This window comes from Argiope bruennichi, chromosome 4 (genome assembly GCF_947563725.1).
Source record: "Argiope bruennichi chromosome 4, qqArgBrue1.1, whole genome shotgun sequence".
In the NCBI taxonomy this organism is placed as follows: Eukaryota; Metazoa; Arthropoda; class Arachnida; order Araneae; family Araneidae; genus Argiope; species Argiope bruennichi.
The window spans coordinates 81,367,388-81,390,825 of record NC_079154.1 but is presented as its reverse complement, the minus strand read 5'-3'; the positions used below and the strand labels follow the sequence as shown (position 1 = coordinate 81,390,825).

The 23,438-nt window shown below is 29.9% G+C and overlaps 1 protein-coding gene across 1 annotated transcript in view; it reads left to right on the top strand.

The window, feature by feature from the left end:
- Positions 1-4,058: 4,058 nt before the first annotated feature.
- Positions 4,059-23,438, top strand: part of LOC129966083 (cyclic nucleotide-gated cation channel alpha-3-like) — a 442,056-nt gene continuing 422,676 nt past the window's right edge. The window contains exon 1 of the mRNA XM_056080457.1: positions 4,059-5,441. Coding sequence (XP_055936432.1) covers positions 4,151-5,441 — 1,291 coding nt within the window. The 5' untranslated portion in view covers positions 4,059-4,150. The remainder of the gene's footprint in view (positions 5,442-23,438) is intronic.

The following is a 23,438-nucleotide window of genomic DNA, read 5'->3' as shown; positions in this document are numbered from 1 at the left end:
TAAAGGTCTTATTAGCTGTCCCCTGGTATAAAATCGTGGACTTTAGGAGAGACCACAAAGTTTCAGATAGCATTGGCGAACATTAATTTTGAAATATAGATCTTTGGCGTGAATCTAGCATTTTTGGCGTGAATTTTGGCGACTTTGGCGAGAATCTAGCATTATTGGCGACTTTGGCGAGAATCTAGCATCTATCAAGCGATTGTTATTTGAAACACTTTCTATCCGACCGATACCAACCAGAATTTGATTCGGAACTGAGCAGTAGTTACAAGATTGCATGTCGAATTTCATTTATTTAAGTCTTTGAGTTATTGCGTTGACATGTATGTGAAAATGCAAACAGAATGACGGGTGACTTTCTGACAGACATGGTTCAATATCTGACAGTGATTTATATTTTAGATGCAAAAGTTTGTGTACTAAATTCTATCTATCAAGTACTATATGTTTTGAAGTTATAGAATTCATTTTTATTCGAACAACCAGCTTGACGGACTTCTTCCGAATAGATTTGGCGCAAAATTTTATTAAAAAAATTCTTTAAAATTGGTCTTATGTCAAGATACCAAATTTCATCCATCTACTTAAAATTTTTTGAATTGTTAGACTCGCATATAAACACACATAACGACAAAAATGCATTTTTCGAAATCAGGGAGGTTTAAAACGTTGAGATTCGTCGAAATCTCGAGTGTCAAATTTTTGGCGATTGCAAAATTATTTCTATACTTCTTAAGTAGTAAAAATGACACTGATATCAAATAATGAGCTTTATTTGATACCAATCATACAAAAGTGAATTTATTTACGCATTTTATAATAACATATCTTTAGCAATATTATTTTATTAATTAATTTTTCAAATAGTGACAAAAACGAGATTATTTTAAGTTTAATTAGTTGCTTGAAAGCGAAAATTGTTTTAAACTGAAAAATATGCAAGTTTTTAAAACACTGTTTTCGAATTATCCTATTATTGTCTTTAATAAAAAGAATATGTACTTTATCTAGAAAATATTGGAGCACATGTGTTCAAACATATTTTAACCTTTTTAAAGGCCATTTTTTTCTAGTCATATTATGTTAAAATATTTTTAGGCTTGAAATTAGAATAAGAAAAGGGATTCATTTAGCTTATTAGATAAATTTAATTTGATTAATTAATTAATTTGGTTAATTAATAATTAAGTAACAAAGCAAGACACAGCATTTTGTCTGAGATAAAGAACTGATGCATCTAAGTTTCTGACTTACTAAAAAAATGTGTCAGAACTTATTTTAACCGACATAATTTCATACAAAGATTGATAAATTTGGTGGGAAGCATACTTCCTATGGCCCTAGAAAGGGTTAAGTATAGAAACGATTGTTTATATTAGAAATTTATGAGATACATGAAGGAAGTTTCTAATATTATTTTTCACAAGTTCTTCTAAATTTCGCAGTACTGTAACTTAACATTTTTTTTGTCTTCTAAACTACACAGAACAAAAAAATCATAAAAAAGACGCTTCACTTTCAACAAAAGGCGAAAACCAATGAAACTAAATATTTGAGGAATTTATTTAAAAGGTTTGAATTTCAGAACAATAGTGTAATCTATTTTGGAAATCAGGCAAAAAATATTAAAAGAAAAAAATACCGAAATTCTGAAACTTTTGCATGACTATTAAAGTCATGATTAAAAAGATAATTATTGAAATTTGGAAAACATTTAAAATTTATTTTTGTATGATACAATTTTCGAAACATATCGCGGAAAAACAGCAAAATTTGACAATTTTTAATTAAGATTCCCCCTTCCCCTTGTCAGAAAAAAATATCGGTTTGAGTTACATGTTCCCATCCTCCAAGACACACACACACACACACACACACACACACACACACACACACACACACACACACACACACACACACACACACACACACACACACACACACACACACACACACATTTTTTTATTAGTAGTTAAGTGTATCAATCCTAAGTTGTAGCGATTTGAACCGAAAATTAAGTGTCTGAATTACATACACTTTACTTATTTCAATCTAAGTATGCAGATTTTTTTCTTGAATCCATAATATGTCTATTCATTGTTTTATTTAATACTACTAAAGACATTATGTTGACTAAAAATTCAGAATGAACAATTTTTTTCCTGTTTGACTATATTTCGCATAATAAAGTTCTTTAATTAAATGAAATAAAGGCTTTTTTACTTCAAAAAATTCTGAAATTAAATTCAACTTTTAAAGAAATTAATGCTCAAAATGAATTTTTAAGAAAACAATGATTTAAAAATAACAGCAACACTAAAATATGATGCCCATAATTTCTGTGAATTATTTTTAAAATAATAAATATAGTATATCAATGCATTTTTAAAGCTAAGTTTAATCTTATCATATTAAATAAAATCAGTTTATTTTTAGAAAAACAGCGGCGCGCTAAGACCAAAAAGTTAAAATTGAAATTAAGTTCAATTATCTCGCATTTATATTCAAAATATGTATTCCAAAAGATGAATATTTGTTCGATTTGAGGTGCATATGGACACTACAAAGATGCATACACTTTCCTTGAAAAACTATTTAACTGAAAAAATTCTTCATAATAAAATCGCATTTATTTAGAAATTTTAAAAAAATTCTGTCTTTAGAACAGGCGTTTGTTTATGGAAAATTATTATTAATATTATTATTAAATTTTTATTATTATTTTAAGTTGAGGATGACATCTTTAGCAAACAAATATCTATAATAGAGCTATAGTTCGTATGTGACAGTAACAAACCTTTACTGTCTCTACTAGCTAATCTCTAAGACAATATTGAAAGATCTAATTCGAAAAATTTCATTCGGAATCGGAAGGATTCATAGAATCTGAAAATTAATTGTTAGTATAACACTCTTTAAAACAGACATTAACAACAAAAATCGTATTCTAGTCCCATCTTTCAAATCTTTCTTTTTAAAAAAATCCCTTTAATTCGATCTTGAATCTCTCTCCCGCTTCTTTTCCCCAATTTCATAATCCAAATTTCCACCCAGCTACGTTTAATAAAAGCGAAACATGACTGTAATGACACCTCTCGCCACCCCCTACCGATTAATGGACTTATCTCACGAGTTCCCCCTCACTTCTAGGCAAACTCGCGCATGCGCTCTGCTCTGTTTCTGTTCGAAACGGCTGCTAGACTTCGATGCCTGTCAGATTAACACCACACCACAGCGTGGAAGAACTGCAGGGAAGATCACATTACAGGCTCCGAGCATGACTCTCAACAGGCGCAAGGGTTTTGTTGTCTTAAGTTGGATGAAACTACGCCGCGGATCAGGTTAGTTCGAGATAAACTGGATTTAATCTGTCTTTGGATTTATTGCGATATTTATGGAACTGATGCAAGGGAAAGAAAATGGTATGAATAGTAGTATTTGTAAACCATGTGATCGGTTGGCCGACCTGAGTTTAAGGTCAATAAACTTTTGATTGTTTTACTATAAATGCCAGAAAAAGAATTTTTCGTTGGATTTTAAAATTGCTCGTGTTTCTATAAAAATTTGAGTTAATGCAGATTAAAATGCCTTCAAAGTCAATGCAGATTAAAAGAGCCAAAAGTTTGGAAAAATAACAGACTTTAGTGCGTGAATTTCAAATAAGGAAAGTTTCTTTTTATGTTTACTTTTTCTAAACTCTTTCGGTGAATTATTTTTATCAAGTTTCTGCTAAATATTATTTATTGACTAAATATATGAAGAATAAGACCTTAAATACTAAAAAAAATCTAGTTTTAATGGAAAATAATATCCACTTTAAACTTTATAGCTCATTTTGAAGCAGTCATTTGTATGAGACAGAAAAATATAAAATACTTCAACTACGACGCGTTTAGTGAAATAAACAAGTATTTTTATATACTTAAGATCGAAACTAGTCTTCTAATAGCATTTAACAAATAAATGATTAGAAGATATGTTGACAACTGTTTTTTAATAAATTCCTAACTAGTGATTGAAAACTATATTAACAAAACTATGGAGAAAGCATCTAAATAGAACTTCAAAAATATAATTTAAGAAAATGAATTTCAGCAAAGAATAGAAGAATAATCTTTTTCTCAGAAAAACAGAGGCAGCAAGTGGAATGCAGAGTGGAATGAGGAAGATATCAGCTTTCCGCGAAAATGCCAGAATAGTGAAATATTCGAAATGCTCCAAGGGGGCCCATGCGGATGATGACCTTGATGACGTCACTGTGATAAATAGTGCCGTCCCCGAAAATGTCAAGTACGGGACGGCAGGAAGTATGACGGCCAATGGACCACGGGTCGTGCCAGGTATTATAACCTCCAGTGGAGGCGAAATGAGTTGTATGGTTAGCAATGAGCGGCGTGGTGTGAACAATGCTTCAACGCCCCTATATGCTACTGGAGGACCCTCTACACCTTCGGGTCCGAGTGATAAGCAAGGGTCCGAATCTAGACAGTCACTGATAGATACAGTGACCAGGAGAGTCACTGCTCCTGAGCCTTATGCCTTTGTCAATAAGGCCCATATTGGGTCTGATTTAGAAATTCCCAGAAAGGCTAGAGAAATCAGAAGGCGGGAAATAAAAAAAGATCTTGAGAAATGGGAGACGAGCACTTCCAGCAGCGACAGATCGATGTGCAAGTGGACTTTTGTGTTCGATCCATCAGGTAGACTCTGCTATTACTGGTCTGTAGTGGTCAGCGTGGCCTTCCTTTATAACTTCTGGGTCATCATATACAGATTTGCCTTCCAAGAAATCAACGTTGAGACTCTCCATGCTTGGTTTACTTTAGACTACATGGCAGATTTCATTTACATTTTAGACATAGCGGTTCATTTTAGGACAGGTTATCTAGAAGAGGGTGTGTTGCAAACGGACTCGGTGAAATTGAGACAGTATTACGTCAATTCGACCATGTTTTACATTGATTGCATGTGTCTTTTGCCTTTGGATTGCCTTTACTTGTCCATAGGTTTCAATTCCATTCTTCGCAGCTTCAGGATTGTCAAAATTTACAGATTCTGGGCCTTCTTGGATCGAACTGAACGTCATACAAACTATCCAAATGTTTTCCGAGCATTATCCCTCACTCATTATGTCCTCGTGATATTCCATTGGAATGCTTGTTTATTTCACATCATTTCAAAGAACGGAGGTTTTGGATCTCAGGATTGGTTCCCGAAAGCGGAAGAGAGCAACGATGTGCTGATTGAGTATTTGCACGGATTCTATTGGAGTACTCTGACCTTAGCTCACATCGGAGGATTGCCTCATCCACGAACTCGAGGAGAATATTTTTTTCTACTGGGTCAACTTCTATGTGGATTGTTCCTCTTTGCCACGGTGTTGGGACACGTTGCAAATATAGTAACTAACATCAGCTTGCCGAGGAAAGAATTTCAAGGTAAGAATTTTCAAAGCAAAATTTCTTCTAAATAGCATTCTTATGTATGATGATTATTCAGAAAAAAAATTATAAATACAAGCACCAGTGGTTGTATATATTAAGATAAAATAATGCACTTTTATTTAGCGTAGCGCTATATTTTTTTCCCACTATAGTTATTGCTCTGTTAAATGAAAAAATAAATGCGTATGAATAACATAGTTGTACATTGTTAATTTAAATTTTTCTCCTTTTAATAAAAAAAAAGATTCATAATTAAGAATGTTTTATAAATATTTATCATTATCAATTGTTTGAAAATGAACTAGTATAGCATCTCCACGAAACACGAATTTTAACAATGTAACTCAACAGAGACATTGACGAATTGATAAAATGATTTTGCTGTTAATATTGTTATTCTATCAGTAGCACACATATCTTACGCAATATTGTATCATCAAAAAATTTTCCCAATTTTGTATAATATGGTTGAATATTCAATAGCATACAATATTGTAAATATTAAGCAACATTCTGCCCTACCTGGGGGCTTAATTATCCTCTAATGATTTTAGTGATATTCACAATTTTTTAAAATTTCTAGTCAACAGTTTTTGATATTATAATTCCCTGAAATGAATACAAAACGAATACTATATGCTTCTTTCAAAGTTATGATATCTTGTACAGTATTACTTTATAAATATATTTCTTCCTCTTTTGTATAAAATATTTGTTTGCGGTATATTGAGTACTAAATAAGTGCTTTTCTTTCCAATTTTCTGCCATATTCAAACAAAATGTTTACAAGTTTTTCAATAGATTTTGTTTCCCGCCAAATTTTAATCTGATTTTCATGAAAAAAAGTAGACTAAAACAGTTTGATATTTTCCAAAAGTTTTAAAGTATATTTTGTTATTTGTGATAATATATTTATATAAATGATACAGTATTTTAAAATGTATATATAATTACTTTAGACGTTTCAAAACTAAAAGGAATGTTTTGAGGTTTCTTTGCTTTACTTTTACTACTCGAGCTTTGAAGATTATATGAAATTCAATTGGTTTTTATTATTTCTGAAGCGTACGAACAAGAAACCATTATTATTTCGAGCGAATATCATCCAAATTCCTATTTTTAATTTCATTCTTTTGATTGTTAATATCAAAATTCTGAATAGTGTTTTATATTCAAAAATATAAAAATAATTTAAGATAAATGTATAAATCGGAATTTTAAAATTTGAATATCGATAAAACAAAACGATTAAATATCTGATGAACTTTGATATAAAAGTTTGGGCGATTGGATAGTTTTCTTTAAATTTTCACATTCGATTCATCAAATATTAAACCGTATTTCATTTAGAAACTCAACGGCAAAAACATTGCAATATGGAAATACGAAATAAAATAATGTTATTATGTTGAAATAATGTAATCTTTTTAACAGACGACTATCGAATTATCTACAAAATAACTTACTTCTCAAACTGTTTATACCAAACAATTTAGAAAATACGGGATTTTTTTGAAAAGAACGTATGAATTAACATGTTGCCTAAAGGCACTGCCAAACATCCCATGCTGGTTTAAAAAATATCAGTAAAGGAATGATGGTTATTTCTTCATTTTTGTGTCTTCTCGGGGACAAGATATTGTCATTTTTCTTGAAATGATCCTTTGTGCAATGAGATTACATAACCTTGTCACGCAGAATCCGTCTGGGTCAATAAGAGAGGCATTCTTGTGATCAAAAGAATATCTGAACTCTTATAGATAGCATAGAATATCTGATTTATAAGTATGTATATATATAGGAGTAAATTAAATAATTCTTTTTAAATGGCAGAAGGACATTTTTAAATCGGAAAAAAATCCTTTTCTATATTTTATAGTTGCTTATTATATGTCGTTTTATTTTATTCTGTTATTCACTTTTCCAGTGTTGGGAGATTTCTTACTTTATTTGCACAGAATTGATGGCTATTTGAATCGTTACTTATTCACAACGATTATAAAAAGTCCAAATACATTTGCAACGAAACTACTCTTCGTTTCCACAATAGCGTGACGAGCCGTAATTTATATGCAACTCTAGAAGGAGGGTTAAACAATGCATATAAATGATTCGTAATTTTGATCTAAATAAAGTCAACTGGAAAAACAAAAGTGAATGAATTCCTTTTTCAGTAATGCTATGTCAGGTTGAGAATGATTTAACAGTATAAACTGATATTTTCGCTATAGAATCATGAATAAAAATGAGGTAGAAATTGCTAGCTCATTCTAGAGATTAAAAAAAAAAAGAATATTTATATATATTTTAAATGGTTTATTATTTAATGGTTTATAATTAGGAAAATTTTTAATTTTTGAGTTAGCAGAAATGATCTGGATGTTTACTCCATTAAAATAAATGGAATTACTATTGTTCTGAGTGTCAGAAACTTTTTAAAGATTTTTTTTAATACCTTAGGCTGTTAGTTTGAGAAAAATTAAATATAAAACATTTTCTACTTTATTGGCGCTTGTTATTTGTTTCTTTTACTGAGGCGATTTTAAGCCAGTTTAAAATTGATCAGATAAAATATTTATTTATAAACAGTGATCAATGTTTCATTGTGTAATCTTTGTTTGAAAAATTTAATTGTATTAAAATTGTAAGATATTTGTATGAAAACAAATTCAAGCCATAGAACTATATTTATCAGATTGGAAAAGTCAAATAAATTAAAGCATATATTTTTCATTTCTAGTTACGCAAGAAATTAAATTTGTAATGTGTATAGATTTCTAAAATAAAGTCAAACGATTTTCTGATTTATAACAAACGCGTTTTTATTGCAGCTTTAACTACAGAAAAATTTTGCTAAAATTTAGAAGTTTTATTTGTGTATGCATCATGCGTACTAAATAGTTACGAAATATTGATTAACTTCAAAATGAGTCTCGTATCGTTAACTAGATGTTTTTAATAGCCAACTGGTTAACCAAGAATACAGGTTGTGATTAATTGCAATTAAAGTTCATATGCATATTTTGATAATCATGATTCAGCAAAGTATTTTAAATCATGAAATTGAGAAAAACATTAAAGCCATGTTATTTCAATATACTTATTTCTGATGGTTTCATGTCTCCTAACATCATAGTGATGTTCAAAACTTAAATTTGAGTAATATATTCCGTATTGCTCGTTATCTTTTGCGATAATATAACTTCACTTTCTGATTCCTTATATGCGAGTTTAGCAAATAATTAATATAATTTTTTTGATGGCTTTCGAGAATGGTGGAAAGTCATATGATAAAATATGATATAAACAATGAAAATGTTTTAATTTAATTACAATAAAGTATTCTAATAAATGTTATTTCAAGAATACATAAAAAAATATTAAAATTCGAGGGAAAAAAAAAGCACTATGAATTTAATTGCTATCACTGAGAAGATAATATTTTGAATTTTAAGTTGGTATAAAACTAATTTTTATACTTTAATATATTTATAATTTATTGTAGAAAAACGTCAAAATTCCTATTTTAAATTAATTAAAATTTTAAATATCACTTATTTGTACATTCTAACCCTCAAAAATATATCTGTATCATATTTGATAGCCCTTGATCGAACGATCCGTCTTGTAGCTGGCCAAATCATTCGCACAGTATCATTTATCATTAATAAAAGTAGCGAGGGATATTTTATGAAACCAAACTTAAATAAACATGCGAATCGAATCCAATTAAATCAAATCAAATCAAGGAACCGGAAATTTGTGCTTGTTCTTTTAATTCTAATTTCTTTTTAAAAAAAAGTGGAACTTTTCAAATCCTATAAATGCTCTGGGGTTGGTTGCTGTTTAATTCAAATGGAAATTGGAATTATCCCAGCCTATAGAAAAGTCGAATTTGGAATTACAATCTCCCCCATCTCGTTTGCGACGAAGAGCTGAAGAGCATCAGACTTCCTGAAGAATGGAATTCTTCGATGGCATTCAAGTCATGGATTCGCGGTTGGAGAATTAACGGCATTAAAGGCGCTGATTCCTTCTTAAAGAAAGAGGTTTACTGGAGGAGAAGATTCGTTGCTTATTCCAATTTTCTGAATTCTTTAATATAGAATATAAATGAATAAATCAACTTTTTTTTGTTTTGAAAACTTTCCACAGAAAATTCGTGTTAATTGACAAAGAGGAATAAATTAAAACATTTTATATTTATTTAGAGAAGTTTTAATATTTAAGAAATAATATCTTTGAATGTTTTTAACAAAATATAACGGTATGTTTTATCTAAATTATTTTTTTTTCCTGATTCACTTTGGAGCTTTATTAAACTAAATATATATAATAAGGTAATTTCTTAATTTTAATTATGTAATTTATATTGACGATATCAAATATCGAAAAAATATTAATTTATAATTTTTTTTTAAAAAAATGTGTGCATGATTTTTAAACCTTTTAATTAGGCACAACAATTGCATTTTCATATTAAACCTGGAAATATCTTAGATTACATAAATTTTTATCTTGAATTTCTTATTTTTTAAATTATCAAAAATTTAAAATATATTTATTACACATTATTTTAATTCCACAATGTTAAAAAAATTCCCTTCATATTTTTAAAAATCGGTCTCATGACAGAATTAACTTGTTTAAAAGTCATCGCAAAATTAGGGTAACATAAATCGAGCTATTTTAGACAAGCATTCACGATTTCTAAAAGAAATATTCTATTCCATTATCCATGCTATATTCAATAGTTAATATAGTATACAATTGAAACTAGGTAAATAAAAAAAATACGGAGAAAAAGTTAGACTTCAAAATGGCGATTGCAAAGATCAGAAATGTAGAAATCGAGTGTAGATAGGTGTTGAAATCTAAACGTCATTAATTCTCATCCTTCCCAGATCTAGAAAAAATCCGAAAGTTGGAAAGTCATTCCTAATTTATTTTAAGGAGAAATGCAAAATATTTTTGATATAGAGATTGCGTAATATGAACGAGATTTAAAAAATGTACGATTCTTTTATACAATAAAAAAATGCGAAAAATCATACATAAATTAAATGAAATAAACGAAATGAACCCTATCAACTAACAAATGTATATATCTTTAATTCCATTTATAACTTTTTTTTAATTTTCGTTATTGTTTCAGAAAAAATAAAGCATGACATTCTTTATGCATTTAAAAACATGTGTTTGGTGCAATATACTTTTTGTTAAAATAACTCCTTTTCCATGCTAAAAATATTTTATTTCATGAAAATACTGATAATATTTACTCTATATAGGTATTAATTAGTCAAGTAAAAAATTTAAAAGAAACTTTTATTAACCAATTCTATAAAAATTACATTTTTTAAAAAAATAAACATGGGTTCCTCGCATGCAAGCAAAGGAACCGCACACAAACTGAAGAAAAACTCCGGAAATACTGTTGTCAGAATGTTCGCTGACAACATTATTTCAACAACAAAAACTCCGCTGTCAGGGTTGCCAGAATGTTCGCTTAAGGCAGAGATCTGTCATCCCGACGCATTACTGTTCTGGTGCGCCATCTACAAATACGCAATAATAATATCTAACAAATATGCATACAACCTGTAATAACTGTAATAAATATAATTATTGTAATTACATTTATTAATGCATTCCAATCGGATTTTTTCTTACAAAATTCTTATACACATTCTCATTAGAACTAATTATTATAGGTAAATAAAAGCAATAAAAATGTCAGATCCTGATTTCTATACTATAGAATAAATTTTACACCTGCAAGATACTTCGCGACCATTTTAAAGCGGAATTAATTGCGATTAACAAAGGTCGAAAATGCAAATTAAGATTTTTATATTTAGAATTGTGTACATTTTAAACTTCAAGGGAAAAAATTTATGCAATATATGTGCGATTTACTGAATTCACTGATACATTATAAGGGGATTGTCTCATATGGTCTAATAAAAATCCTTCGAGAAAATCGATATTGTCATTATTTTTTCCAAATACTCTTATATGTCAGCAAGAATATGATTTATTCTCAGGATGTAAGCGTTGGTTGTCATAGCATATACATCTAGATACCTCTTCTTTATATTTCTTCTAATGGAGTAACCTATGAAAATGTTAAATCTTAGGGTAAACAAACTGACTTTTAAAAATGGATGCAGACAAACACAGACGAGTCTCCAAGACTTAGAATAAAAAGTTTGTTTCCATTTAAGGTAGAAGAAAGGGGAGAGATTAATAATGTTGTATTAGGCAGTGGTTTGACCTTTCCGTGTTTATAAATTTCTTATTTCTGTAACTTTAATTATGCAATGTTAAACTGCAATGTCACCAGAAAAACACGAGCCTATATGAATACTTGCTCAACTAGAGTCACAGACAGTTGTCTTTTAAACCATCATAAGCTCTGGATGCATTCTTTTACACTTTTCCCGTTTTAAGTTTTGTTTTGCTGAATGTGTCGCTTCCTGACCATAATTTAGAAAAGAATTTTTAGTAACAGCTAAAACTCGAAACATTCGATCAATCACAGAGCAAAATAAATAATTGATTTTCTAATTAACTTATCACCAAATTTCATTTATTTACCAGAAGTTCCATTATATCATGCATTTCTAAACAAATGTAATAAAATGTCACATTTTGTTAATACAAAAACTTTTTTAAAAAATTTCTGTAACCTACTGATAATCATTACTAAACCTTAATTGTAATACCTTCTTGTAATTAAGATGATTATCAAATGGCTTAAATTAATGTCCATTAACAATGCGGACGAGTCCAGTCTTAGACATCATTATAATCCTAAATATAAAAATATTAAACACAGACCCATTCAGCTTACAGATTTTGACCCCGTATTTAAGCGATTTCTTTTTCATTCCCAGTGGTCCAAACTCAATCTTTTTCTCTCTACACAAGATATTTTATGTTACAATGATTTATAGCAAACGAGAACTATTTTTTGGTTTATGTTCTACGAATTATATAATTTCATCATTGCCGTTTTTGTTCGTATATAAAGTTGTCGAGGCTCAAAATTTATATATAGAATATAGTAGAATGAATTGCAACAAAAGGAAGCAAGTGAGTGACCGGATTTTTGATACTCTTACTTTTATAGCAAATGATTTGAACAAATGTTAACATTCGCTTCTCGCCCGTAAAAAAAGAGTACGCCTTTAAAATAATATGTTAATTTAAAATAAAACACTGGAAATCATCGTATCGTGAATAATTTTAAAGTATCGAGTACCAATTAAACTGAATTATTAACCCTCTCATTCCTAAGATCATTCGAAATCGTGTACCTTAGAATACTGGAACGCTCAAGCTTCTCTTTCATAGCTAAGAAATTCTCCCCTCTCTCAATAACAGCAACTAAAGAGCCGCGGTGGCCTGGTGATAAGGTCTTGTCTTCAGAACCGGAAGGTTTCAAGTTCGAGAGCCGATTCCACCGAAGAAACGTCGTGTCAAACATCTCTGGCACTCCCTGTAATTTTGTTGAACAATCGCTTGGAGTTTTTCAGTATTGATAAAAATACGTCAAGAATCAAACGATAAAACGAACTTCTGTTTTTAATTATACCTAAATGTGTTATTTCTATACTAAATTGAATGAAATTTAGAATTTTGTGCATTTAACACCTGCAGATGTGTGGTTAAAAGTACGATCTGGTTTTTTTATTTAAATAATAATGGAGATATTAAATATATTTTTATTTTTCTCTGGTTCAAAATTAGAAGTTAGCATATAGAAAAATCAAGGAATGCATTATTCCGAAATTTATGGAAAGAGAAAATTAAAATCGTATTTACTAAAGATTGTTTACATATTAAGTGTTATAATTTAATATATTAGCAGCCAATTGTGATTTTGAATAGATGATAAAATCACAACTGGCTGCTAAAAGGATCGTCTTCTTTCGAAACTGCCATTTGTCAGATAACAAAACAGATTATAATTATATCTTTGTTATCATTTTTCTAATCTTTTTACATTTTTTATAAGTAAAAAGATTCAAATAAATGTCAGATTTTTTGAGAAACAAGAAGAAATCGAATTTGGCGAAATTATTTAACTTTTTCCATTGCAAAATATGGCTGCACATGCATATGTTAAACGATGCACGACAAACTGTCTAAATTAAATATTCATTATTTTATCCTTTTCTTAGTTGAGTTTAAAAAAAAAGACTAATAGGGCAGCTAAATTTGAATAGAAGTAGAGTTTGAATGTTCTGGTAATTTTTTTATCCCTTTAAAATTTAAATTAAACCATGATTTAAAAAAATTATGGCTATTTCTCGTATTTTCCGAATACTTTAAACACATAAAATGAAGCAAACGATAAATAACGAAATTTCCTATTCATATATAAATATATATTGATACTGAAAAAAAAGCAATAGAATAGAATCATTGCGTTTCAAAGTTAGATGGAAGTAGTATTTTTTTCATCAAATCAAAAAGGAAAAGTATTAAAAAGAAAGTAAGGGAATAAAAGTAATTTCTTACTTTTTTTTTCTTCTTATATTCGAGGACCATTGATTTTAGCTGTTGAATTGAAAACCTGTCAAACTTTCTCTGTAATTAGTTTATCGATTCCACCATGGGACAAAGTGGAGTTTTGTTGTTTGCTCTCTGCTGAAATGATGATAAAATGAATTCTCTTCTGGGAAGGTTAATGCAGCTTCTGCTTTATTTCGTTATGTTTTGAGTGGGTTTGGTGCTCCATCGGAGAAGTTTTCTCCCTTTTTTTCGAAAACTAAAACTGTAGAAATGAGATAAAGAGTTCTATTGGATCGAAACACAATTTGTAATATCGTATCATTTATAATTTTCTATATTTTGAAGCGAATTATTTCTTATTTTAGCTGTCAACAAGCGGATTACATTTTTTTCATTAGAAATCTGATTAGAAGTAGGAATCATTGTTTTGATATGGACATTAAAACAATAAGTTATTGATGCTTATTAAAAGTTTGATCAAAAATTACTTAGCTTCTCATTTAAGCTATAACTTTTAGTAATTAAATTGAAAATCGTTTGCATTTGACTTATTATTAAGTATTGGAATATTAATTAAAATTCAAATTTTGTGACTTTATACAAGAAGAATTCATTAATTTTCTAAGGATATTATTAAAATGATTTTTCGTTGCATTTGATAAAGAGCTTGTAAATGGAACTTTTACAAAACTGAATTATATTTAGAGGATTCTAATGCAATTTCTTATTTTTATAAAACTTAATTTATATAATTATGATTAATATTATAATGTCATCAATTTTTTTTATTCACTGAAATATACAAAAGAACAATTGAAAACCTACAAAATTCTGCTCACATATTTGATTACATTTTTTTATTTAACATTATCAATCTAAATAAACATTAACCGTTAAAATTGTTGAAAATTATTTGAAGCATAATTTACAGTATTTTTACCAATATACATACATAGAAAATTTTATATAAAGTCAAATTTATTAGTTTCAATTTCTTTTTTTTATTGCATTTTATCTGGCATTGGCATTTTCGATATCTAATTTTATCGTATATTTTATAACATGTCAGAGGAATATCTTTTACAGATACATGGAACCATTTATACATTTAAATTAGTGAATATTATACAGGGTATCGTTGACATAATTTACTTAAAACTGCGATATAATCAATTGTTAGAAGATGAGGTTTGGATTAAAGTTTTTATGATGCAACTTTTTTCCCAAATAAAAAAAAATGAAATACTTTCGAATTCTGCATATAGACGGAGCTATAAGTTAAAATAAAAGCTGAAGACAAGCGGTTGGAAAATTTGTTTCACAAAAAGTAGCTGATTATTTAGTTTATACAATCCACTGCATATTTCATTGTGTGATGCTTTTGTAGATTGAACATCTAAATTTTATTCTAATTCGATTTGCTTGTCCTCTGAGATTGTAGAGATACCGTATTACTGACTTTGACGTTTCGATCATTTGTTGATTAAACTGCGCCAAAGATAAGTTTTAGAAATATATATATATAAAATACAAGGTATTATATAATGTATGTACAAGCCTCGAAATTAAAATTTGAAAACCTTGGAAATTAAATATGTGATAAATATTGGGAACTATGAAGTTTTTGCTTTTAATGAAGTGTAGTTATTATCGTTATAGTTATTATTTTTATTTGTGGAGAGATTTTATAATCTGAGAATTATTTTAATGTTAACTATACTTTTATGCTAATTATATATTTTTTAAATATATATATATATTGTGTCAGGGACTTTTGATACACTTTGTATTTTACTTCAGACAAACTTAATTTATCCCCCCCCCGCATAATTGATATATAACTGCTCCTGAATTTTGTTTTCCTATAGTTTGAATTTAAAACATTGTCCTTAAGATCATAAAAAGAGATGCAGACAAGTTAAAAACTAAGTATCACACTTTTTCAGAGGAAAAAGTGCTAAAATTCTATTAATTATATTATTGGACAGAAAATTGTCATTCCTATGTTATAGGTTAACAGTTCTGTTTGTTTCGAAACAGTTCTAATGGGATAAAAATAACGGAGTCTTTTATATAGTTTGTCTGTTCATTTGAAGCATTAAAAGTTTCCTTGTCATAAAATTGAATCCGCATAGCGAGAATTGTTCTATCGGGATGAAGTTGTTATTGAACTAAATAAATTGACCAGATGTTCGCTTCGGAACATAAATATTTTAAAAGCAATTGAAAATATTTCAAAATTAAATTATGAATTTAATCTTTTAAGAAGAGAGTATACCATTCAAAGATACTCTAAAAATATTGAAACCTCATGTATTTCAAAGTGATATAGTTAGAACTGAAATTGTGAAATACTGTCCTGTTTCTTTAGAAATTACTGATCCCATAAAAAACAAATAATGGGTTCTACAGTTTCTCAGAATAAAATAGTGTACCATTCTGAAATTACGTAGGCATCTTTTCTTTTCATTTATAAAGACGAATTTTGCATCTGTAGATTTGACTGAAAAACATTGTTTGAATTGAATGTGTTTAAAAATTCATTCAATTTGTTAACCCTTTCTAGGGCCGTGGGAAGTATGCTTCCCACCAAATTTATCAATCTTTGTATGAAATTATGTAGGTTAGAATAAGTTCTGACAAATTTTCTTAGTAAGTCAGAAATTTAAATGCTTCAGTTCTTTATTTCAGAAAAAATGATGTGTCTTGATTTGTTACTTAATTATTAATTAACCAAATTAATTAATTAATGAAAATAAATTTATCTATTAAATTAAATGAATCCCTTTCCTTATTCTAATTTCAAGCCTAAAAATATTTTAACATAATATGACTAGAAAAAAATGGCCCTTTAAATGGTTAATATAATATTTTTTAAATCTACGAGCTATAATGCGAGTCTAATGTTCATCTACCCAAAATTACATAAAGGATTATTCAGATATTTTATATTAGAATCCATTAATATTTTTATTTTATATCAAATGGAGTCGATTTGGCCTCTTTCCTAAATGATTTAATTCTAATGGTAATTCTAAAATATACTTCCTTAATCGTCTTCATGTGCGGTATATTGGTGTCGGGTTATCGTTCTCTAAGTTATAAGCTGAAATCAAATCATTCGAGGATTCTGATGCGATTCAATACGACGTAGAAATTGCACTTAATCCCCAAACACTAAAATTTTTATGGATTCTGAATGAATTTGATGAAATAGTACATTCTCAGAATAGAAGCTGTCATCTAATTAGGTAATTAAAAAAGCAAAAGGATTAAAGGATTAAATCAAATAGAATGGCGAAAATCGTTTAATGAAACGGTCATTGAATAATAGGGTTGTTGGAGAATTTAAACCGCGAGAAATTTTCAATTAATCAGTTAACTGTTTTCGACGAGTATACTCGTCATGGCAAAAGTACAACTTTTAGCGTTATGACGAGTTCATTCGTCAGGATTAATAAGTAATAACAATTTGCAGTTTGAATTACAATTTTAATACAAACTCAAACATATTTGTAAAATTCAAGATGTTTGAAATATTTTGAAGCCAAGCCAAAAACAAAGGAACAAACAAAATATTATGCGTTGTACCATGCTTTGCTCAATACGCTCAATATTCTCTAACAGCAAATTAAAATAAATTAACATTTTATGCTTTTTTTTCGTTCATATGCAAAAAATGTGTGTTAGTTTAAGTAAATAAATAAATGTTATTTATTTACTTAATAGAAATAAAAAGAATAAAAGTCATTTCATTACAATATAATTTCATATTACACATACTGTATTTGACGAATATATTCGTTATCGCTAAATTTTTGCGACACAATTTAGATACGCATTTTACGAAGAAGTCGAAACAGTTAACTACTTGAGGTATGATACTTCTATTAACACAAGATTGCATATATAACCATGAAGGATTTTAAAGTTTGCGCTTGTAATGTACATATATGTTTTATAAGATAGTATTTTATAGTAATAATTAAATATTCGGTTGAATGAATGACATTTAGTAGTTTTCTTTAAGATATCTTGCTTGTTTAAATCATAACATATGCCAGAAATCTTCGTGCTCCTGCGCAGCTACATGCATCTGCAATCCGCTCCGGAAATTATATCAGCTAAATGCCAAGTATGCAGATTTACAATAGTGCATCTACTACCTGAAAGCAACTATTTTGCAGAAGTGTTGTATTAATAATCGACTTAATTTGGCATATACCAGCTTATCAGGGGTATATTGGAAATGAAAAAGCTGGCACAGTAGCCAAGGAAGCTTTAAACTTAAAAGCCCCAAAAATATCTTTCCAAGAGTCCAAAATCCAACTCAGAAATGATATTTAAAAACTAATAATTAAGGATTGGCAGGAGAGATGGAATAGAATCTAGGGGTGAACAACCTGTCAACATTTTAAAAACGTTTCGGTTAACCGGATTGAGGGTGATTTTTATCTTAACCAAGTATGTCCTGGCTATGGTGTATTTTCTGTACATCAAAGTCGTTTCTTTAACCACAGTTCAACTTGTCAGTGTGGTGTTATAAGCCAGATAACAGCTACGAGACGTGAGTATTACTTTTGTCTTGTGGTCTTGTTACTCGGCTGTGAACTACAAGGCTCCAAGTTCTATCCTCGCTCATACCAATCCGCCACATTGGTGATTTCGGACGATGAACCTTCAACCTTCGTACAGCTATTGTGGCGCCATCTACCCACAGCAACTCGAAGTCGCCAGACTCGCTTGACGCAGCAACACAAAGCCGCCCGGCACACTTGACGCAACAGCAACCACTCATCCACATACGCTCGCCGCTACTCAATTGGGTACAGACGCATTAGACTCAACAACTAATACATCACTACTCAACAGCCATATCGTTCGACTCACTGGAGGGAGAGTACTGTTATAAGCCAGAAAACAGCTACGAGACATGAGTATTACTTTTGTCTTGTGGTCTTGTTATTTAGCTGTGAACCACAAGGTTCCAGGTTCTATCATCGTTCATAACAATCCGCTACAGTGGAACTGAAGAAGGATCTATAAATCACGTGATCAAAGTCTATGCACTATGGCGAGAACAGACTCGGATGGCCAAGAAATTGGATGTCTCTTGAAATTGGAGAAAATTCCAGTCATTAAATCTTCTATTAGGGACATTTTGTCAAAGCTTTTGCATTTAGATATCTCCTAATGTAAAAAGTTAACGCTCATTTAACGTATTTTATGCATTTTTAATGTTTCACAACTTAATATGTAATATCAAATGTAATGTTTTTTTTTTTTTTTTTTTTGTACTCTTTCTGTACCAATATGCATTTTCTCTAGAGGGTTCTTTATTGTTGCAAGAGTTCAATGTTATCGAGTGTAGCTTGTTTCTTCATGCCAGGTGGGGAGGGGGTGGTGGCCTGGTGGTAAGGTCTCTGCTTCGGAACTGGAGGGTTTCAGGTTCGAGACCGGATTCCACCGAAGAACCGTCGTGTAAGGGGGTCTGTTGCATGTTAAATCCGTCCTGACCAAACGTCCTCCCGCTGGTGTGGTGTGGAGAGGGGGTACCAGCTCAGGTGTCGTCCTCGTCATCTGACCGCGGTTCAAAATTACGAGGTCCGTCCCAAAATAGCCCTAGTGTTGCTTCAAACGGGACGTTAATATAACTAAACTAAATCGTGACAGGTGGGCTTGCTCTTCGGTGGCCCCATCAAGTTTCCCGCATGACCTCTGGTTAGGTCGTGGTATCACATGGTATTATCACACCAGAAATAAACAGTTATTTTTTTGTTTTACATTTTGCTAATGCACAATAAAAAAAGAACTTATTACAGAAATAAATTTTCAGATGTATTGTTATTCTACAGCACGAGGTAATAGTATGTTACATACAAATTATTTAAAAGGAAATACGACTTTAATGGTTTATTTTTTATTAAAACCGTTAATAAAAACATTTATGGAATATAAAAAAATGTTTTGTTTATATTTATTAGTGTAGAAGCTATATGTTAACAGTAATAGACCGCACTAGAAAAGAAAAGATTTAGCTAAAATTGCGAAAGGAAATTATGAGCCTAAAACTATATTACATGGAAAATATTTTACTTGGCGAATCTAAAGAACTGTTCTTTTGAAAACGATTTGCATTATTGAACGCCAATTTTTAGAGTTGTAAAAACTTTTAATTCCCTTTTACAGTCGAAATAAAAATTCTATTTGTTTATCTTAAGTCAAAATAAACTGTTATTGTATTTAGAATAATGCACATAAAGGAATTCTGTAGAAAGAGCTGCCCTTGGAAATATTTGCATAAATTAATTATTCAAATAAAACAACTCGAGATTATTTTTAAATAACACAATTAGATGAAAACAAATTGATAACATCCAAACTTTCCCCACTTTAGTTTTAATTTTTTTATTTTTGCATGTAATGATTTGAAAATTCAATTTTTTTCTTGCAGAAATCCTTTGCAGAACTAAGATTAAGTTTTCAGTTCATTTCGAAAGTTGAGTTGTAACCGGTTTTAAAAAAATGCAAAATTGAAAAAAAAATATCTTCCGTAGGATTAAATTGTTTGACTCAATTAAACAATAACAATGTGTCATTTGTTCAATTTGGAAGATAAAGCCAAACATAAGTCTCTTAATTGGACAGTTTCATCGTTACTTCCATTTTTCATGAGTAGTTTAAAAAAAAAGAATTTGTTTGCTCTTAAAATATTATTTTTTTCTTTTGTTGAAACGAAGATGTAAAAACCCATGATCAAATTTCGATTTTAATGTATTCAGAATATTTAATTTTTACTTGTTAGTAATTATTCTCTGTTGGTACCAACTGGTGGTAGAATAAGTGCCATTTTTTATAGCGCCTGGTAGTTAATCCATGCACTCAACCTATCATTATCAACGGTATATATTATAGTAAAATTATTCCTTTTGAGTCTGTACATAACTACTGGATCATCAAAGCATCATTTCTGCTTATCTTTTCGTATATAACTTGTGTTTCTGTCCACCATTGTCTCATGAAAGGGAACAAGAGTATAAATGTTGTTGGTTTAGTCTGTTAGCTATGTATATTTATATTGTGTATATAAAGTATTACACAATAGTATATTTATATTGTGTACTATTGTGTATATTCTCATTAGTATATTTATATTGTGCCCCTTATAACCCATATTGTATGACGATATAGGGCTGCGGTGGCCTGATGGTAAGTTTCTGGCTTGTGAGTCGCAGAGTTTCAGGTTCGAGACCCGATTCCACTGAAGAACCGTCGTGTAAGGGGGTCTGTTGCACGTTAAATCCGTCATGCCAAAGGTCCTCCCGCTGGTGTGGTGTGGAGAGGGGGGTGTCAGCTCAGGTATCGTCCTCGTCACCTGACCGCGGTTCAAAATTACGAGGTCCGACTAAAAAAAATAGCCCTAGTGTTGCTTTACAACGGGACGTTAATATAACTAAATTAAACTAAACTAAACTATGACGATATCTACACTTCGTTGCTCACGATTTTGAATATGAAAAAGCATCGTGAAAATAATATTGTTATTGATTTTTTTTTTTAGTGTTAGAAAAGATTATTGAAACCAGTGGGACTGGTCTCCAGAACACTTTCTCGCATATTCTCTAATAAAGTGTTATTTCAGAGAACACCTTGCATGGCTTCGGCGTGCTGTAGTTAAGAAATATTAACCTTTTACTTGAATTTAGCATTTTTGATGAATCTACAGTATCAACCTTGGCGAGTGTTTTGGCGATTACTCCTTGGCTTATGCTTAATAGTATCCAAAAAGTGAATTTATGTTTTACAGGTTTTTATCAATCGATTGAAACAAAAATTTAATATAAAAATACAGTTGTAGATTCAAAATCACATACCGAATTTCATATATTTAAGTCATGGCGTCTTTGGGTAATGGCGTTTACATGTTTCTGGAAGTGATTGCCAACAGACGGTCAAGCCTTTTGTTGGACTTTAATAGCTAACTACACTATAGATGTTAAATCTGTGAGCCGAATTTTATTTATTTAGTTCTTTTCGTTCTGAAATTATCGTTTTAACTTCTATTCGAACAACCGAACAGAAGTCTTCCTTTGTACGGATTAAAAAGCAGAAAGTCTAATACTAGATGTTTTTTTTTATTTTGTAGTAATTTCCCAAAATTACTGAAGGAATATTCTATCGTTACAAAGTATCTTTGTAAATTAATTTACTATAATTCAAAATTCTCATTATAACGAACAAAATTGTGTCTATTTATTTGTGTTCTACGGAACATACCATTAGGTTTAAAGTTGCCAGATTCAGAAGAAACAAATATTGAGACTGACGGAGTGAATGTTCTATAATATTATTCAGAATTTTAATAAATTAAAAGTTATTTGAAAATTGGATTTTTCAACCATAATATCCTACATGGTTTCGCTTAGAAAATTAGTTTCGTTATGCCAAATTTCAGGAAACAACCTTATCTGATGATACTTGAAATAACTGTTCCGCAGTTTGATTCTCTAAGGACTTTAATAATATAAATTTGAAATACAATTTCGTATTATATATTTTGCGTAATGCATTTACAACTTGAAATTTTCATCAAAATTTTAATTTAATCTCATATAAATTGTATTTTTTACAAGATACAAAAATGTTCTTATATTAATCCAATTTTTAAGATTGATAGACATATTCAGTAATGTTTTTACTTTCTACTGTGCGTAGTACAAATAAAGTATAGTCATCGTCAAAAAATTCGAACTCGATTTTCACAAATCTCCACGTTTTAAAATCTCTGAGTTCAAAAAACACATTTTTAGAAAATTTTCATCTGTATGGGACAAAGATAACTCAAGTGCCTTGAGTTTTAAAAATGAAATTTGGTATACGGTCTTTATACCAAATTCGTAGCATTCTATCAAATCTTGAGTAAAATATGTTCAAAGGAAATCCGTCTGTCTAAAAATATGCTAAACGATAATTTCAAAACGAAGAGAGCTAGATAGATAACATTCGGTGCACAGATTTAACATCCATAATGTAGACAACAGTCAAATTTTGTGCCAAATCCAACTACGAGTTGACTGTCTGTCTGCCTGTGCTACGTGAAATATATAAACGGAATAATTCGAAAATGTAATGACTTAAATATATCAAATTTGGATGGAATTTTATGACTACAGGTGTAATGGTGTGTCAAATGTTTGTTTCAGTTGCGAAAAACGTTTCTAAAAAAAATCGAGTTTTGGATACTATTAACGAATGTCAGCGATTAATTGCCAAATAACTCGCCAAGGATGAAACGATAGATTCGATAGAAACGATAGAAATTCTGAATTCGCGCCAAAAAAATATTTCGTTACCACTGAACACCAGTGCTATGTAAAGCATTCTTTGGCATGGCAAATTTATTAAAGAGTATGCGAGTAAGTTTTGTGGTGAATACCCCCGCTGGTTTGTAACACTAACATTGGCAAT